The 19,049-nt window shown below is 38.7% G+C and overlaps 3 protein-coding genes across 6 annotated transcripts; 1 reads left to right on the top strand and 2 right to left on the bottom strand.

Annotated features, from left to right (window-relative positions):
- Positions 1 to 1,900: 1,900 nt before the first annotated feature.
- LOC112056598 (uncharacterized) lies at positions 1,901 to 3,845 on the bottom strand. Its single transcript, XM_024097046.2, has 4 exons — positions 3,649 to 3,845; positions 3,233 to 3,356; positions 2,846 to 2,872; positions 1,901 to 2,064 (listed from the first exon to the last, which is right to left on the bottom strand). Exons 1-4 carry the CDS (start codon positions 3,728 to 3,730, stop codon positions 1,950 to 1,952), a joined length of 348 nt encoding a protein of 115 aa, XP_023952814.2. The 5' UTR covers positions 3,731 to 3,845; the 3' UTR covers positions 1,901 to 1,949.
- Positions 3,846 to 5,187: 1,342 nt separating this feature from the next.
- LOC112056600 (nucleoside-triphosphatase THEP1) lies at positions 5,188 to 18,310 on the bottom strand. Of its 4 annotated transcripts, XM_024097048.2 has the most exons (5): positions 18,124 to 18,310; positions 17,780 to 18,036; positions 16,339 to 16,536; positions 6,485 to 6,639; positions 5,207 to 5,392 (listed from the first exon to the last, which is right to left on the bottom strand). In XM_024097048.2, exons 1-5 carry the CDS (start codon positions 18,164 to 18,166, stop codon positions 5,227 to 5,229), a joined length of 819 nt encoding a protein of 272 aa, XP_023952816.1. In that variant the 5' UTR covers positions 18,167 to 18,310; the 3' UTR covers positions 5,207 to 5,226. The 4 variants fall into 4 exon arrangements, with proteins under 4 accessions (XP_052740458.1, XP_052740459.1, XP_023952816.1 ...); XM_052884498.1 differs by lacking the exons at positions 16,339 to 16,536; positions 17,780 to 18,036; positions 18,124 to 18,310 and adding exons at positions 7,434 to 7,552; positions 11,372 to 12,490 and having other exon boundaries at positions 5,188 to 5,392; XM_052884499.1 differs by lacking the exons at positions 16,339 to 16,536; positions 18,124 to 18,310 and adding an exon at positions 7,434 to 7,552 and having other exon boundaries at positions 5,191 to 5,392; positions 17,889 to 18,036.
- Positions 13,012 to 15,952, top strand: LOC112056599 (leucine-rich repeat and death domain-containing protein 1). The gene is made up of 3 exons (XM_024097047.2): positions 13,012 to 14,272; positions 14,350 to 14,432; positions 15,153 to 15,952. The coding sequence occupies exons 1-3, from the start codon at positions 13,221 to 13,223 to the stop codon at positions 15,443 to 15,445; spliced, it is 1,428 nt and encodes a 475-aa protein (XP_023952815.2). The 5' UTR covers positions 13,012 to 13,220; the 3' UTR covers positions 15,446 to 15,952.
- Positions 18,311 to 19,049: the final 739 nt, after the last annotated feature.

Raw genomic sequence — 19,049 nt, 5'->3', positions numbered from 1 at the left:
TAAAGACCCCAGAGCCAAGTTGACCCGACACTATACCGAAGATATCCCGGACGTCAGCCTATACGAGATTAGTGTGGCTCTCAAACACCTGAAGAACAATAAGGCGCCAGGTGAGGACGGAATCACAGCAGAACTCCTGAAAGCGGGTGGAAAACCGATACTTAAAGTCCTTCAGCGATTGTTCAATTCCGTCATTCACGAGGGCACGACGCCTGAGGCGTGGCATAGGAGCGTGGTGGTTCTATTCTTCAAAAAAGGTGACAACACCTTGCTGAAGAATTACAGACCCATCTCGCTGCTAAGCCATGTTTACAAATTGTTCTCGAGAGTCATTACGAATCGTCTCGCTAATAGGTTTGACGACTTCCAGCCTCCCGAACAAGCCGGTTTCCGAAAAGGCTTTAGTACCATAGACCACATCCATACGCTGCGGCAGGTTATACAGAAGACTCACGAGTATAACCAGCCACTTTGCTTAGCGTTTGTGGACTATGAGAAAGCCTTCGATTCGGTGGAAACCTGGGCTGTGCTAAGGTCATTGCAGAGATGCCGAATTGATTACAGGTATATCCAAGCGTTGAAGTGCTTGTACGAAAACGCCACTATGTCAGTCCGTATTCAGGATCAGACTACGAGGCCAATCCAGTTGCAGCGAGGAGTGCGTCAGGGAGATGTGATCTCTCCGAAGCTATTTACCGCCGCACTGGAAGACGTCTTTAAGCTTCTGGACTGGAGCGGACTTGGCATCAACATCAATGGCGAGTACATCACTCAACTGCGGTTCGCGGATGATGTAGTCATCATGGCAGAGACTCTGGATGACCTTAGTACCATGCTCAATGACCTCAGCAGCGTTTCTCAACAGGTGGGCCTGAAAATGAAAATGGGCAAAACAAAAATAATGTGTAATGCTCATGTATCGCTCCACCCAGTTATAGTTGAGAACGCTGCACTCGAAATTGTAGACGAATACATATACCTAGGACATATGATCCAGTTAGGTAGGTCCAATTTCGAGAAAGAGGTGAACCGTCGAATCCAACTCGGCTGGGCTGCATTCGGGAAGCTTCGCGACATCTTTTCGTCCGAAATTCCTCAGTGCCTGAAGACAAAAGTCTTCGAACAGTGCGTGTTGCCAGTGATGACCTATGGTTCCGAGACTTGGTCGCTAACTATGGGCCTCATAAGAAGGCTTAGAGTCACACAGCGGGCGATGGAACGAGCTATGTTAGGAGTATCTCTGCGTGATCGAATCAGAAATGAGGAGATCCGCAGAAGAACCAAAGTCACCGACATAGCTCAACGAGTTGCGAAGCTGAAGTGGCAATGGGCGGGGCACATAGTTCGAAGAGCCGATGGACGTTGGGGTCCCAAAGTGCTGGAATGGCGACCCCGCACTAGTAAGCGCAGTGTTGGCCGACCCCCCACCAGGTGGACTGACGACATCAAGCGAGTCGCAGGGATTCGCTGGATGCAGGCGGCTCAGTATCGTGATGTTTGGAAGTCCCTACAAAAGGCCTATGTCTTGCAGTGGACGTCCATCGGCTGATATGATGATGATGATGATGATACAAAGAATATGTGTTCTAAAATTAATATTTTCGGAGTAAATAAAAACAATATTTCTTTTGTAAATAGATTTTAAAATGTACGCATCATTATAATTATGACGTATGGAAGAGAAGGTTAGATATAGGCGAGTGTTACATAGAGAGAACTATTTGAATTACTTTGTATGCAAATATAATAAGTTTTTATTTTTTAATTAAAAATATATTAGTCATGCAGTTTGGCTTTTATAAATGGATTCAACACCTTGACGTTATGGGAATTACTTCCCAGCATCCTGTATAAGATTTGATAAGGAAAATCTTGTTAGGGAAAATAAAACAAATCAGTGTCAGTCTATCTTAATTAATATTTTAACTATCTTAATTAAAATTTATTGGTTACACTGGACCTGTTTGCAAATTGAATTTGTTAGGCAGCTTAATGTCTTTATCTTTTTCATCAAATATTTCGTCCGTCTCATCGTCATCAAAGTCGTCCATGTCCAGTGGATTTCTGTAAAATAAATAAAGTCGTCATCAATATCAACCCATAATATTCGGCTTAATGTTGAGCACGAGTCTCCTCTCAGAATGAGAGGGGTTAGGCCTTAGTCCACCACGCTGGCCCTGGCGGATTGGCAGACTTCACACCCGTAGAATTACGAAAATTCTCACGTATGCAACTTTACTTACGATGTTTTTCCTTCACCGTTTGAGACACGTGATTTTTAATTGGCTATTTTGGATTTATATCTTCTAAATTTACTCAGGCCTGCTCTGGTGGTAGTAGGGGCATAGCTACCGCTGTATCAGCCTTATCAATGATACGGGGCCCCGGTCTACGTAAGGGGCCCCCTTACGTGTGAATTCAAAATTAGTAAAATGCAGGTAATTCACATATGGTTAAGTGTGAGCCTAAAAGTTGGAAACATATGTTAAGTCACTGTCATATTTATTTTAAGCGAGCATTTTTGTTTCTTTTCTGAGAAATGTTTACCCTTCATTTGGGCCCCCGAACTAATTTTGATACAGGGCCCCTCCAAGACACGCTACGCCACTGGGTAGGCTTTGGCTGTGGCTAGTTACCAACCAACCGGCAAAAAAATACTATCAAGAGATGTAGTTTTCCAGTATGATGCCGCTAAGAAACTATCTAGGAAATCGTAACTCATAAGTTAAATTTTTTGTTACTAGTTTCTCAAAATTACCCCTTATCATCGAAGACTGCATTGTCACTTAACACAGAGTGAATCGCAGTCAAAATCTAACTTGTTATAATAAGAAAAGCTACTTACTTGTTCCAATTGATTTTATGTCTCTTTCTGAAAAAAAAATCATAATTACTAATTAGTAAAGGCAACAAAGATAGGAGCATCTATGAAAGTGTCGGTCGGTTTGCTGGATTTCTACAAGGTTTATTTTAGTTTAGGTGTCTAATTATTGTGCTCACGAACTACTTTATCTAGTGTTTCATAACTGAAAAGTTGAAGGTACATGCCCCGGACCGCATTCCAACCCACACCCTCCGGATCTCATCTATGTACTCGTATATAAAAGCAGGAAGGGAGGTAGTTTATAGTTAGTAGACGTACGCTAAGTACATATTCTGCCAGGGCAGGATTAAGGGCGGATTAAGTCGCGGATGTCCACTAATAGCCTATATAGTTATAAAAGTGTATAACCTGTTAGTAGCTATGTAGTCTTGGTCCATATATTCTTCCGAAATTTCTACAGACAGTGGTTGTCCTCTGTGGTCTTGTAAAATTCCAAAATAGCGCGGGGCTCGTGAGACAGTAAATAGAAGACCTTGAACATTTTAAAGAAATTATAAGTTATAGTATATTAAGGCATTCGCCATTGAAATTTATTAATTAATTAAGGTTTATGAGACTCGCAAATTGATATTCTTCACAGTGTCAAACACATAATAGATGATATGAAGTCGTTGAAGTCGATCTCAAATTATGGCGTAACCATAATAGTTAAATTAGTAAGTTCAACTCGGAAGTTGAGATCCCCAGCTGGATATTTATTTATGCTTGTATTATGGCATTCTAAGATTATTATTAGGTATTAACGTTTTTACAAAAGTACTTACTATCGTCCACACAATAAATTCCCTTAAAAACTACACATAAAACTATTAAAACTATTTGAAGTTTCAATTGCTTTTCACACATTTTGCTTTGAATTGAAGCTATACCTTAACAAAATAGAATTTACTAATCGAAATTTATTTTTTATTCTTAGTTTAGCATTTCACGTCTTTGATTTTTCAAGAGTTAGCAATTTTAGATTTGCAAACCACGTATAACTGAAAATTAACTTAACAAACTTACTGGAAGTTTAGAAAACATCAGATGTTGACTTAAACTCTGCCATTGTTGTAAAAGTTAAGTAAACCTTACTCTTGGCTTAGTGTAACTATAAACAAATTGTTTATTTACACAGCACGTGTATGCACGTGAGCAATACCTCACGTGTTACTTAATCGCACAATAGCGGCTAAACATATTTTGATGTAATTTGGTATACAAATAAAAATTTGTAATCGTCGCATGCACGTCAGCCGATAGAAAAAAACCGGCCAAGTGCGTATCGGGCCACGCGCAGTGTAGGGTTTTGTCAATTAAATTAGCACTAAACCTTGTTCTCTAACTCACTGTTAACTCACCTGTACCGCTCAGAAATGACGGCATAGTGCTCAGTTATTTTCTGATATAGTAACAGCCTTTTATGCGTTATTCACGTTGGGTCATTTCACATATAATTTTTGTTCAAGGGCTCGTAGTCTATTACTTAGTATAATGTTTGACTCTATAATAATCAGTATCGATTGGTAACTATATTGAATCGGACCAACGTTTTGCGCCCCCAATTCTCAACTCCGGATTTACCTCTGTTTTATATTGAGTTGTCTTCTGTACCCGACATAGAAATCAAAATCAGGATCAGGGATCAGCACCCAGAGCCACGAAAGTTAATGGTATCTACTAAACCTACTAATATTATAAACGCGAAAGTTTGTATGGATATTTGTTACTCTTTAACGCTGAACTTTACTGAACCGATTTGGCTGAAATTTGGAATGGAAATAGATTTTACTCTGGATTAACACATAGGCTACTTTTCATTTCGGAAAAATCCCATGGTTCCCGAAGTATTTGTGAAAAACTAAACTGCACGCGGACGAAGTCGCTAGTACTTAACATAATAAAAAGGAAAGATTTGATTGTTTCTATTGCAATAGGCTCTGAAACTACTGAACCTATTTGTAAAATTCTTTCAGTGTTGGAAAGCTACACTATCCCCGAATGATATAGACTATATTTTACCCCCGTATTCCCACGGGAACGGGAACGACGCGGATGAAACCGCGTAGCGTATGCTAGTCGAAATAGAATTTTTAAGACAACCTTATCTTTTTTTAATATCATCCTTTTTTCCTTTTGGTAATTGTGTGTTTGCGAGTGTCAAAAAGTAGAAGTATAATATTTTCAGTTTTAAATTCCAGACCTCTTCAAGCTCCTGAGACAAAAAATTTATGACAGACAGACAAAAGAGTCAGGTCGTGGTTCCGTTTTTCTTTATGAGGTACTGAACCATAAAAATAAAAGAAATTGTTTTAATTACTATTTATTACATTATGATTATGATTACATTATTTTATTACAGATTAATAGAAAAGATTCCCCTCCCCTCCCCAAAGCCTCCGCCCGCCATATCCGATGAGCTCTTGCCGCATAGAGTTGTACTTCTTGAAGAACAGCTTTTTGAGAATACGCTTCCGACGTTTGTCTTCTTTGAGGCAGGACTCTAGCTTATCCAAGCAGACGTCTTCTCTAGATTAGAGTAACAGAGAAATTTCAATTTAAATTTAATTACAATATTTTACATTGAATTTTGCACATTAAATTATTAAGCACACAACGATATTTATATTAGCGACTCCACTGATCTCACACTTGCATAATTTTGTGTTTATTTCTTTGACGGCCTCCGTCGCGCAGTGGTATGTGCGGTGGATTTAATAATGGAGGTCCTGGGTTCGATTGAGCCGATTGAGGTTTTCTTAAATGGTCCAGGTCTCGCTGATGGGAAGCTACGGCCATGGCTAGTTACACCCTACCGGCAAAGACGTACCGCCAAGCGATTTAGTGTTCCGATACGATATCGTGTAGAAACTGTAAGGGGTGTGGATTTTCATCCTCCTCCTAACAAGTTAGCCCGCTTCCATCTTAGATTACATCATCTTCATCATTTACCATCAGGTGAGATTGTAGTCAAAGGCTAACTTGTAAAGAATAAAAAAAAGCGCACTGTTGGTCCGTGATAGCCCAGTGTATATGACCTCTGCCTCCGATTCCGGAGGATGTGGCTTCGAGTCCAGTCCGGGGCATGCACCTCCAACTTTTCAGTTGTGTGCATTTTAAGAAATTAAATATCACGTGTCTCAAACAGTGAAGGAAAACATCGTGAGGAAACCTGCATACCAGAGAATTATCTTAATTCTCTGCGTGTGAAGTCTGCCAATCCGCATTGGGCCAGCGTGGTGGACTATTGGCCTTACCCCTCTCTTTCTGAGAGGACACTCGAACTCAGCAGTCAGCCGAATATGGGTTGATGACGAGACTGTTGGTCGACCCCCACCAGGTGGACGGACGACATCCAGCGAGTTACAGGGATTCGCTGTATGCAGACGGCTCAGTTACGTGATGTTTAGAAGCCCCTACTAAGTCCTGTAGTGGACGTCCATCGGCTGATATGATGATGATGATATGGACTAACGTCATCATTATTAGCCTATTTTAATTTCGGGACAAAGCCGCCCTACTTTCGAACTCCGGACTGCGAATTTTATCTGAAAATTTATTAGAATAAAGAAAAAATGACTAACAGGTTATAGCTTATATCGATAATCCAATGATACTTACTTGTAATTCTGGTCAAGTAACAGTTTGATCGGCTCTGTTTTGGTGTACTTGTCTGGAAGACGGGAGCCCGGGGGTAGTTTCGACAGTTCTTTCATTATGCCCATTATTGTGTTCTCTAGCTGAGCTAATTTAGGTACCATCAGTCTTTTTATTACCTTAAAAGAATCATTTTAAGAATAATTAAAAGCTAGGAACTGCTATACCCCTAAAAATAGGCTAATGAAGAAAAATTTATTAAAAAAAACGCGGCGGTCGGGGTTCCCAGAGTAAGTAATCCCCTTACAATAACTGCGCCTCGTTTAAAAGACCTTTAGACCTACTTAGTACTTCTGTATTGACCCTTGAAGACGAAGAGCCAAGCGAAAGCTTCTTAAGGTGATAATCGAAGCTTATCGCTATATGACTAAAAACAGGAACAATAACATTCTGTGGGTAGGTACAATCATCTGACAATTTATGATTACCTCTTTCGCAGTATGTCATGATTGCTCTGTGATGTTTAAAGTAAAATAATTGCTTCATTATTTACTGAAAACTTCAGTTATGAAACTGTAATTTACATTACATTTGTCTAAATTAATATTATGAGCCGTGATAGCTCCGATTTCGAGGGTAAGTGAGAGGTTCGAATCAAGTCTAACCCCTCTCATTCAGAGAGGAGACTCAAGCTCAGCAGCGAACCGAATGTGGGTTGATATGATGATGATGATGAATATTATAAACATTTTCTTTTTGTTTATTTGTTACGAATAGGCTCCGAAACTATTGGACAGATTTATTAATCCTTACACCTACAATCTATATTATCAACGAGTAGCATATGATATAATAATTTATCACCGTATTCTCATGGGAATGAGAACTACGCTGGTGGAACCGCGGGACGTTTGCTAGTATTGATATATAATATATGATATAGTCTTTCATAAAGGCCCAATTTTAAGTTTACCTTGCCGCATTTGTTCCCGGTCTTGCAGGGCGTCCTGAACTTCCTCCCGAGGTTCATGTTGGGTAGATTTTGAATTTGCGATATGACATTCGCAAAAGTGCCTACGGCTGTCTTTTGTCCTAATGAAAAAAAAATCACACATATTTTATTAAGTCTATAGGCAATAGGTCGGAGCGTAGTAGGTCGGAGCGTAGACTTCACCAGTCGATACCGTTCCAGCTGAACGTTGATATTCAACGTGCCTCTAACCATTCGGTGATCGCTACCGGTTTTCACCCTATGGATCACAGAAACATCGTTGAATATTTGCCGTCTGGTAGACAAGATGAAGTCAATCTCATTTTTCGTGGAACCATCGGGGCTCATCCAGGTCCATTTCCTGTGTGGTGGCTTCTTAAAGAAGGAGTTCATCATAAAGAGGCCCTCCTTCTCCATGAAGTCAGCCAACATTTGGCCCCTGTCGTTCCGTTGCCCATATCCAAATCGTCCCACTTTCAACTCTGAACCGCTACGTTCGCCCAACTTTGCGTTAAAATCCCCCATCACAACATTGTAATAAGAGTTTGAGGCATGTATGGCTTTAGAAATATCCTCATACAATACCTCAACCTCCTCGTCGGGATGTGTCGAGGTCGGTGCGTAAACCTGTATAACCTTCAACGAATACCGTTTGGTAATTCGGAGGACCAGGAACGCTACCCTGCTCGACATACTCTCGACTTTTACAACATTGTTCACGAGGGACTTGTGAACGATAAATCCGACACCACCCTGGGACTGATGGTCGCCCTCCCGGTAGTAGAGCATGTTGCCGGATTCAAGGATTATCGAGCCCTCCCCCTCTCTTCGGACTTCAGACAATCCTATGACATCCCAGTGCAACTTGCTCATAACTTCTTCCAGCTCGATGACCTTTTCGTCGGACCTCAAAGTGCGTGCGTTGTATGTTGCCAGGTCTAGTCGTCGGGGTTGGCAGCGGAATCTCTTCCGGAGATTCTTAACACCCCTTGCCCCGCCGTTACCGTAACCGCTGCCAGAGCCAGGAATAGCGGGGCTGCCGGGGACTAGGGGCTGTGTTTCAGTTTGTTGGTCCATCTACAAAGGTTTGCCCGATACTGACCACGCTGGGCATGCGGGTTAGTCAGCGCAGGACCAGATTTCTCGCACCGGTGTCGCTGCTGCCCGACACCGGCCTGTGCCATTTGAAAAATCTAGCCATTGTGAATGGATATACCGCCATTTGTCGGTCGCCAGAGCCTCGTCGGTCCATCTGCAGGGTGCACCACGAGCAGGTGAGGTTGGCAGTTGGGGAGACTGACTGGTACTAGTCTCCCCCTTACACCCCGTATCCGCTCCGACCTACTCGTGCCCATATTCAAAACCCCGAGTCCTTTCAACTAGAATTGCAGAACCGCTTTGATTGCCTAGCAAATTGCGAAACTGTGGACGATCTGAACAACAGGTTCGTGGAAACTGTCCATTCCGTTGGGTCTAAGTTCTATAAGACCCAGCGTACGAAAAGAACCAAAAAGTTCTCGGACCAAACACTTAAACTCATGGAAGAGAGGCAAGAAATGAGATTACAGTCTTCAGCAGATGCGTCAAAATACCGACAAATCAGTAGACAGATCTCTAAGTCGCAAACCAGCGACTTGCGAAACTTCAATACCGAGCGTATTAAAAATGCGATTGAAAGCAATCGAGGCTCGAAAGTTTTCGCCAGAGATCTGTCTATTGGACAGAGGCAGCTGACGCGTTTGAAGACCGAACACGGTAATCTGATTTCTTCCAAGCCCGAGTTATTAAGTGAGGTCGAGAAGTTCTATGGACAGCTATACACGACTACTCAGCAGCCTGTTGCCAATTTGGCTAAAGACCCCAGAGCCAAGTTGACCCGACACTATACCGAAGATATCCCGGACGTCAGCCTATACGAGATTAGTGTGGCTCTCAAACACCTGAAGAACAATAAGGCGCCAGGTGAGGACGGAATCACAGCAGAACTCCTGAAACCGGGTGGAAAACCGATACTTAAAGTCCTTCAGCGATTGTTCAATTCCGTCATTCACGAGGGCACAACGCCTGAGGCGTGGCATAGGAGCGTGGTGGTTCTTTTCTTCAAAAAAGGTGACAACACCTTGCTGAAGAATTACAGACCCATCTCGCTGCTGAGCCATGTTTACAAATTGTTCTCGAGAGTCATTACGAATCGTCTCGCTAATAGGTTTGACGACTTCCAGCCTCCCGAACAAGCCGGTTTCCGAAAAGGCTTTAGTACCATAGACCACATCCATACGCTGCGGCAGGTTATACAGAAGACTCACGAGTATAACCTGCCACTTTGCTTAGCATTTGTGGATTATGAGAAAGCCTTCGATTCGGTGGAAACCTGGGCTGTGCTAAGGTCATTGCAGAGATGCCGAATTGATTACAGGTATATCCAAGCGTTGAAGTGTTTGTACGAAAACGCCACTATGTCAGTCCGTATTCAGGATCAGACTACGAGGCCAATCCAGTTGCAGCGAGGAGTGCGTCAGGGAGATGTGATCTCTCCGAAGCTATTTACCGCCGCATTGGAAGACGTCTTTAAGCTTCTGGACTGGGGCGGACTTGGCATCAACATCAATGGCGAGTACATCACTCAACTGCGGTTCGCGGACGATGTAGTCATCATGGCAGAGACTCTGGATGACCTTAGTACCATGCTCAATGACCTCAGCAGAGTTTCTCAACAGGTGGGCCTAAAAATGAACATGGCTAAAACGAAAGTAATGTGTAATGCTCATGTATCGCTCCACCCAGTTATAGTTGAGAACGCTGCACTCGAAATTGTAGACGAATACGTATACCTAGGACATATGATCCAGTTAGGTAGGTCCAATTTCGAGAAAGAGGTGAACCGTCGAATCCAACTCGGATCGGCTGCATTCGGGAAGCTTCGCGACATCTTTTCGTCCGAAATTCCTCAGTGCCTGAAGACGAAAGTCTTCGAACAGTGCGTGTTGCCAGTGATGACCTATGGTTCCGAGACTTGGTCGCTAACTATGGGCCTCATAAGAAGGCTCAGAGTCACACAGCGGGCGATGGAACGAGCTATGTTAGGAGTATCTCTGCGTGATCGAATCAGAAATGAAGAGATCCGCAGAAGAACCAAAGTCACCGACATAGCTCAACGAGTTGCGAAGCTGAAGTGGCAATGGGCGGGGCACATAGTTCGAAGAGCCGATGGACGTTGGGGTCCCAAAGTGCTGGAATGGCGACCCCGCACTAGTAAGCGCAGTGTTGGCCGACCCCCCACCAGGTGGACTGACGACATCAAGCGAGTCGCAGGGATTCGCTGGATGCAGGCGGCTCAGTATCGTGATGTTTGGAAGTCCCTACAAAAGGCCTATGTCCTGCAGTGGACGTCCATCGGCTGATATGATGATGATGATGATGATAGGCAATAGTTTTGTGAATATGTTGAATGAATACGCGGCAACTGTACCGATTTGGCTGAAATTTGAAATGGAGATAGGTTATATCCTGGATTACCGCATAATACAGGTACTTTTTATTAAGGAAAATCCGTGGTTATCGCATGATTCGTTAAATACCTTTAAGAAATTTTAGTTTCTTCACTTAAAAGTTTTTGCCCACAGCTTTTGAATTTAAAGAACCAAGAAGGTAAGTATGTAGGTACAGTTACTATCTACTATAGTCTGGCTAATGAAAGTAGAGATTGAAACTACTCTTTAAACAAAGAAAAATATACGTTTTCATAATTTGTTTAAATTATTTTTTGTTTCTGAATAGATTACTACCTATAAATAAGTATTAAACTCAGTTATTCCAATATTTGCACAATAATTTTCAGAATTTACTCATATTTTGTTTACTTTGGCGGACGATTTCAGTCACTTTCATTAGCCAAACTCTAGGTATTAAATTATACATACGCATTTTCTCTCGTTTCGTTTTCCCTACTCTAGCGATATCTGGTTTGTTATATTCGTCCGATGTTTTGCCACATATTATACTCTCGGATAAAACTGTAAAAATAAAAATTTGTCTAATATATTTTTTAAAAATCATTTTACAATTCCAAATTACTTTAACGTGATTTTCGACCAACAGAAAGAAATCATTTGAGAGTTTTAGTCACGAAGTTTATAAAACATTTGATACGTCACCTACGTTTGCTATTCAAAAAGTTTTGTAAACAGCTTTTTGGACTAGGTACCAGGTAGGTAGGTACCAGTGGCGAAGATTGGAATATTGTCGAAGGTAACCCAAAGAAAAGGAAATTCATTCCGCGTGATTAGTTTTTTCATATAGGTATATGACTAGCTATTGCCCGCGGCTTCGCCCGCGCAAAATTCGGGGTAAAAAAGAGTCTGTGTCAATGTCTGTGTACCGATTTTTAGCTTCCAACCTTACTGACAAAAGTTCCATATATTTCATCCCCTCTTTAAGGGATTAGGGGTGAATTTTCAAAAAAAACTGATACACGGTTTTTTTTAGTCACAAATAGTCTGCATACCAATTTTTTGGTTTCTAACTTAAAAGTTGCAGAATACTCCTACTGTATATAGTATGGATAGGATATTCATTGCAATAATAAATATGTATGGATTGTTTTTCTTAAACGGCGGGATTCAGTTCGTATAGACTCTTCGCCACTGCTAGATACCTATTTAGAAATATAAAAGCAGGTTCCTACCTATGTGTAGTTACCTATGTTAACTAGTATCTAGCCAGGATAAATTACCGGATCGGGTGTGGATATGAATCTGAAGATAAATCCTACTGAAAAACCGGAGATAAATCCTCGAGTTGTTGACGCTTTTAGTATTACCGAAACCGAAGTTTCAACAACACTATAGGAACGGTAGCCGCTGGCTGGGTTGATTTCGTTCATTGTAGGGGCTTTTTTTATATTTTTCTTCACAAGCACAAGTTAACCCTTGACTACAATCTCCCTGATGGTACCTAAGTGATGAATGATGATGCAATCTAAGATGGAAGCGGGCTAACTTGTTCGGAGGAGGATGAAAATCCACACCCCTTTCGGTTTTACACATCGCACCGAAATCGCACCGAAATCGCTTGGCGGTACGTCTTTGCCGGTAGCGTGGTAACAAGTCACGGCCGAAGTTTCCAACCAGCCAAAAACCTTGGTCTTGAAAGACCGACATAACTATTTTGTCTCCCCGTAGCGAGAAAGTATCCATGAGGATTTCTCCAAGTAAACGCCTAGCATTCAGTCAAGACATAGATAGAAGCAGCTAATTTGTGCTATAATTTCTTCCCCGTATTCTCGCTGGAACGGGAACTACGCGGATGATTCCGCAAGGCGTCGGCTAGTTAAATATTAAATTTTAAAAATTTCACCAGGTAACTGCATAGATATAGTCTGTGAAGTAAGTCTATGGCCTATTGAGAATGACAAATGACCAATGAACAAAGAGTACTAATAATTGTTCATTGAGAATGACAGACTTTGGGATTCGAAACTGTCAAGTGTCAATGTCATTCTCTTACGTCAATGTCAATAATTTGTGAATTGTGCGTGTTTTTTTTTTTTTTTACCTAAAGCCGTTTGCGACTTTGCGTTTGTGTTTGTGCCTTTGTGGAGCTACTGTCTACCCTGTACCCGTTTATTTTTTAAATGTTTTGTCTTCGTTTTCTCGTTTTCACAGTAATTTTATGTTATATTCGCTGAATATTTTATTAGAAATTTATTTTTCTTAAGTTTGTGGAGGATATACATGTATTTATTTGTTGCTCTTGTTCCATTAAAAAAGAATGGAAGAAGTTGAAGAGAAGACTATTGAAAAGAATGGGTTATCTTCTGCAAGTTTGTTACTGGAACACCTAAAAATACTCGATTTGAGTAACAGGGGATTTGAAACTATTGATGAAAATGTGAAACTACCCATAAATCTAACCGAACTTAACCTTTCAAACAACAAACTAAGTGAAGTGCCAATTTCAGTGTTAAATCTAGAAAACTTGAAAGTTTTGGACCTCTCACACAATTGCATCAAATATTTTGATGTAACCCCCAAATTTTGCCATACAATCCAATCTCTCAATATGGCTAATAACGATTTGAATGGACCTCCACACTGGGTATGGTCAGAAGCGCCTACAACTTTAGAGGAAATAAATTTAAGTTGCAATTTAAATATAACTAAAGCTTTACAAAATTTAGACTATTATAAAGAGCTACTTGACCACAAGGTCCTAATCACCAATATAATATTATACAACTGTAAATTAGGGGACCACATGGAATTACTTAGCACTTTTCCAAATACTAAGTCGTGCATATTAGGCACAAATAATTTTAGTTCTTGCATGAATGATTTAGAAGAGGTGCCTTGCAATGGAATTAATAAATGCTGTGATGTAGAGTATTTAAACTTATGTAACACTAATATTTTAAATGTTAACACTAGTATAGAGATTTATAGAAAACTGAGAGAAATTAATCTTGCACAGAACAAGTTACAATGTTTGCCCGAACAGTTTTGCCTTTTGGAAAACTTGGAGATATGTATTTTATCATACAATTGTTTATACAGTCTGCCTGCAAACTTTTGTGAGCTTCGCAAGTTAACCAGTCTCTCTGTTGATTATAATGAGTTGTTTGCACTTCCGACTAATATATGTCAGTTACCTAACATCAAGAAGATAGATGCATATGATAATTTTTTATATGAAGTGCCAGATGGATTAGATAATTTATTAGAGGTTGATTTGGCTCAAAACTGTTTAGATGAACCAAACAATGAAGAATATTTTGCACAAAGGAAAAGAATCAGAGCAATAAGTGATTATAGACTTGATGGGAGGTAAGTAAACAATTTAGCAGCTTTAGAATAATAGTATTTTTTTTTATAGAAAAATAAATATTTTGTTTCTATTGCAGAAAAGAAGAATCTTCTGTTACTGATTGTAGTGAAAGTAAAACTGATGATGATATTTCACAAAATTCAAAACGTAATAAACATGGTATGTAGTGGATATATCAAAACATATAGATAAGTTTTGTTGGTCTGTTTGTCCAGTCTAATGACAAATTGATAACTCTGGAATTGCTGAAAAAAACTTAATATTACTTTCCTTTACATAAGAGAAGGTTATCAGGCAACATATGCCATTTGTGAAAAATTCAATTTCTAGTGTATAAAATATAATAATCTAAAAACCATTAAAAGTAGGTAGTTGTTATTCACTGAATAAATTACCTTATTTGTAACAACTGAGCACTTTTGTGTTCTGTCTCTAGCTCTTCTGAGCCATCCTTGAGGCAGGTTATTGTTCCATCTTTTGTGTGACTAGGGATAGTATATAAGTATATTAGGACAATACATAAAACACTATCTAGCCCCAAAGTGTAGCTTGTATTATGGGTACCGTGATAACAGATGAATATTGTTATCATCATTGACAACCTATGGTCGGCTCAATGGTGAGCACGAGTCTCCTCTCAGAATGAGAAAGGTTAGGCTAACAGTCCACCACTCTGGCCCAATGCATATTGACATACTTCACACACCTAGAGAATTAAGAAAGTTGCTGAGCTTGAGTCTCCTCTCAGAATGTTTGAACCTACACCCTCAGAATCAAATGCAGAGGTCATATCCACTGGGCTATCACACTCAAATATATAAATTCTGAATATTCATATAATATACATAAAAAAATCTTATTCTTTTCATAAAATTTCAGATATATACAGATGTAGTTCCTCAGAAGAGTGGGACTCTGATGACTACTGGGTTCCTCAACCTATTAACACGTTTGTGCCTCATCATTACTGGTCCACATATACGCCTGAATTCATGTTATCTCCATCATGGACAGGCTATATTAGGAGAAAAATTGAAGAAGAGATCTTATGGCCCATAAATGCCCAAACCTTACCTATGGCTGATCAATTTAGATGTAAAGAAATGTACCATACAAAAGCATGCCATGAGTCAGATGGACAATTTGATGATTTTTCTGATGATAACAGTTAAGGCAGATTTTATTACAAAATCCCACTTCTGAAAAACCTCTCAGCTATTTGTATAAGTTTATTATTAATTTGTTTAGATGACTGATTAAAGACTTATTATTGATAGTTCAAACAGTAGGTAGTCATTTTATTTGCATGCCAGTTTCACAAGGATGAGGGATAGTTTCTGAATAAATACAATCATTTTAGAATCAGTTCAGTCTTTATATAACATTGCAATACATTAAAAGTGGTTGTATTGTAACCATTTGACATTTGTAATTAGGTGTTCTAAATTTTAAAAAATTATACAACAGTTTTGGTTATATTTTTTTAGTAGTTACTAGATTTTAAAAATAAATAAATTTCAAGCAATAAAATAACAAATTAACTTGATGTGTGTTTGGTAATTTACAAAATAAAATTTTATTTGCATGCTATTATGCCAGTTGTTTTTGATGTGGTTTATTTTATAAAACTCTTTACAGATCTTTACTTTACTTGAAAAAATAAAGTACAAATTAACAAATCATGTTTTATTTATTTCCTGATGCATCCCTAACTTTGGGAATAGATTGTGAACTTTCAGGGCCTTCTGCTGTGAACACAGATCACTCACACACAAATTACTTAACAAATGTAATCTGTTCACAATTTGTCCATCGCCACATATATATCTTTTTCTATTTCTTTATAAATGAAATTTCTATTTGCACTTGTCACCTGAAACAATAAATTTGATTCAAAAAGGCTTCCAACTGTGATAATGTGTGGTGAAAACCTTGATAGCCCAGTGCTTATGACCTCTCCTTTGATTTTGAGGGCCAATATTTGCTAGACTATGTTAAAGACTTTGCAATTAATTGATTAAGCAATTTTAAAATATGATTAAAAAAACCTTGTCATTCTACTTACAATGTATACTTTGCTCTTAATATTGTTCCTAATAGACTCAATAATTGGATCACCTTTTCTGATGGGTATTGTTGCTAATACAATGTTTTTTGAATCAGTACTAAACATCTCCTTTATTGTAGACTTGAATGTTGTACTGAAAAACTCCATTTTTCCTATTTCATCTATTACTAAAATACATGGCACATTTTCTTCAGGCTAAAAAATTTAATAATCATGTTAAATTTATAATTATAGACAATGTTAAAGTTAAAAAAAAGAAGTGTAAATAAATAAATGAATGAAAAGAATTGTTTTTCACTTTGTAATGAATTTTAAAATAAAATTTAAAGTATAATAATTGAGGTGCTCATCAATGGTTAGTATAGGTGGTATAGTAGTAGTAGGCTTTCTTAAGTTAGTGGGTTTACACACCTGTGCCTCGGAAAGCAAATTAAGGCATCTGTCTCCATAATTATCATTAACATTAATGGTTGTTAAAGAATTTAACATTTTCACCCTAAGCTCTCATTGAATAAATAAGGTTTATCAGAGCTCCATATCCTCTAGCCCAGTTTTTTAATCTTTTTGATTTCCCATTAAAAGTTGAAAATTTCTGGTGACCCCCTTGTCAGACAGAATTCAAAATGATAGCATAATATTTTTTTTATTTTGAAACCTTTACTCATTACCTTTAGGTAGATATTTATTAAACTGCAAAAAGTCTGTTTTGGATAAAAAGAAGAATATACAGAGTTAGCAAGGGAAACATCAAAATTATAGGGAAGGCTTCCATTCCCTTGGGGTAAGGTATTAACACACAGATTATCATAGCCTCAATAGCTCAACGGTAAGAGCTGTCAGACTCATCACCGGGGGGTGGTGGTTCGATCCCCGTCTTGTCGTACCCACTCCTAACAGTCTTTCCCAACTAATTGGAGGGGAATGGGGAATACTGGTCATATTTAAAAAAAAACATTGCAAATCACTGCTATAGTCTATAAAGGAGGCCTCCCGTAATGGGCCATAAAAATAGGCTGACAATACATATAAGTCGCTTAATAAAACCTATTATTGATAAAACCAAAAATTACTGATACTCCAATTTTAAAAATATTGATATTAGAGAATCAACATCATCAACAACCCATTTTCGGCTCACTGTTGAGCACAAGTATCCTCTCAGATTGAGTTAGGCCATTAGTCTACCACGCTGGCACAATGCAGATTGGCAGAGTTCACACACACAGAGAATTAAGAAAATTTTCAGGTATACAGGTTTGCTCACTATGTTTTTCCTTCACCATTTGAGACATGTATTATTTAATTTCTTAAAATGGACTTAACTGAATAGTTGGAGGTGTGTGCCTCAACTCAGTTTCGAACCTACGTTCTCCGAATCAAAGGCTTATCAACTGGACTATCGCGGCTCATGTTAGAAAATATTGTAAGTAAAATATACCATTTTCATAGAACGTAGTGCAACATTCTCAAATTCTTGTACTAAGACACCGTATTTTCCAACAGTATAACGTGCAGGAGTGGAAAGCGAGCTCTGTTCTCTAGCTAACCTGCCACGCTCTCCATTCATAGACACCACATCAAATCCTTCCCTTGTTCGATCGCGTCTAACTTCTTCCGTGAAAAATCCAATTGTTTTAATTCCTTTCGCGTTTAATATTGAACATAACTTTTTAATCATTGTAGTTTTACCTACACCTGTAAAATGTTTAATTTTCTGAGATTAGATAGTAGGATAATAATTAATAAAAAAAAGTTATGATTTTAACTTTTATTAAACCTAACCTGGATCGCCGGTAAGTATGAAATAATTAAGCTTATTCGTCATTTTTTATTGCTGTTTGTCGAACTCAAAGTGCCTATATCATCAAAAAAGGAACAACATTATAAAACCAATGATTTTCATTTTATTTTTCAAAATAATTTCACACTTCACCTTCACAGTAAACAACTTGAAACCAATAAAAACAAAAGAAAAGACAAGACCACAGACTAATACAAGACCAAGACGTTCTACTCTATGGTCAAGACCAAGGAACATATTGACAAACAAAGACAATCTCATCTTCACACAACATGAATGAATCACAGATTACTAACACTATGCAAAAGTCAAAAGACCAGGCCAAAGAATAAATACTAAATTATGTTAATATTTACACGTAGATAGAGAATGGTCTAAGCAAGGAACATTTACTCAGGAGGGGTCTAAGCGTCCCCCTCAAAAAACGACAGACTTTTTGTTGGTGAATTTGGGTGCGAAACAAGTCCATTCTTTTTAATGGTCTAAGTGGAGATCATGGAGATATATTCTTCGGTGGCATGGTAACTGGAACTGGCAACACAGTTCAGTGATCTGTGACACCAGTGTTGCCAGAAGGTTACTTTTGTAACCTTTTAGGTGATTTTTTGACTGCATTGGTAACTTTTAGGTTACATTAATAAAAAGGTTACTTTTACGTGATATTTCGGAATTTTTAGAATTAACATACAATTTCGTATATCTAAAACAAAACGGTCGTTAAATCAAGAAATGCGGACAAATGCTCAAGAACTCATCGATGTTTCTGCGTCAATCTCACTATAAATGAAGACGTTACAATTGACGTTGCGAAATAAGCAAGTTGCAGTCATTGAATTTCTTAAAAAAATCAAGTATGAATTTAAGAAATTAACATCTATTGTTTTTTAAATCCTAGCTCTTTAATTGT

Source organism: Bicyclus anynana, chromosome 11, assembly GCF_947172395.1.
Source record: "Bicyclus anynana chromosome 11, ilBicAnyn1.1, whole genome shotgun sequence".
Classification (NCBI taxonomy): Eukaryota; Metazoa; Arthropoda; class Insecta; order Lepidoptera; family Nymphalidae; genus Bicyclus; species Bicyclus anynana.
The sequence above is the reverse complement of the archived record's forward strand: the minus strand, read 5'-3'. Positions and strand labels throughout refer to the sequence as shown.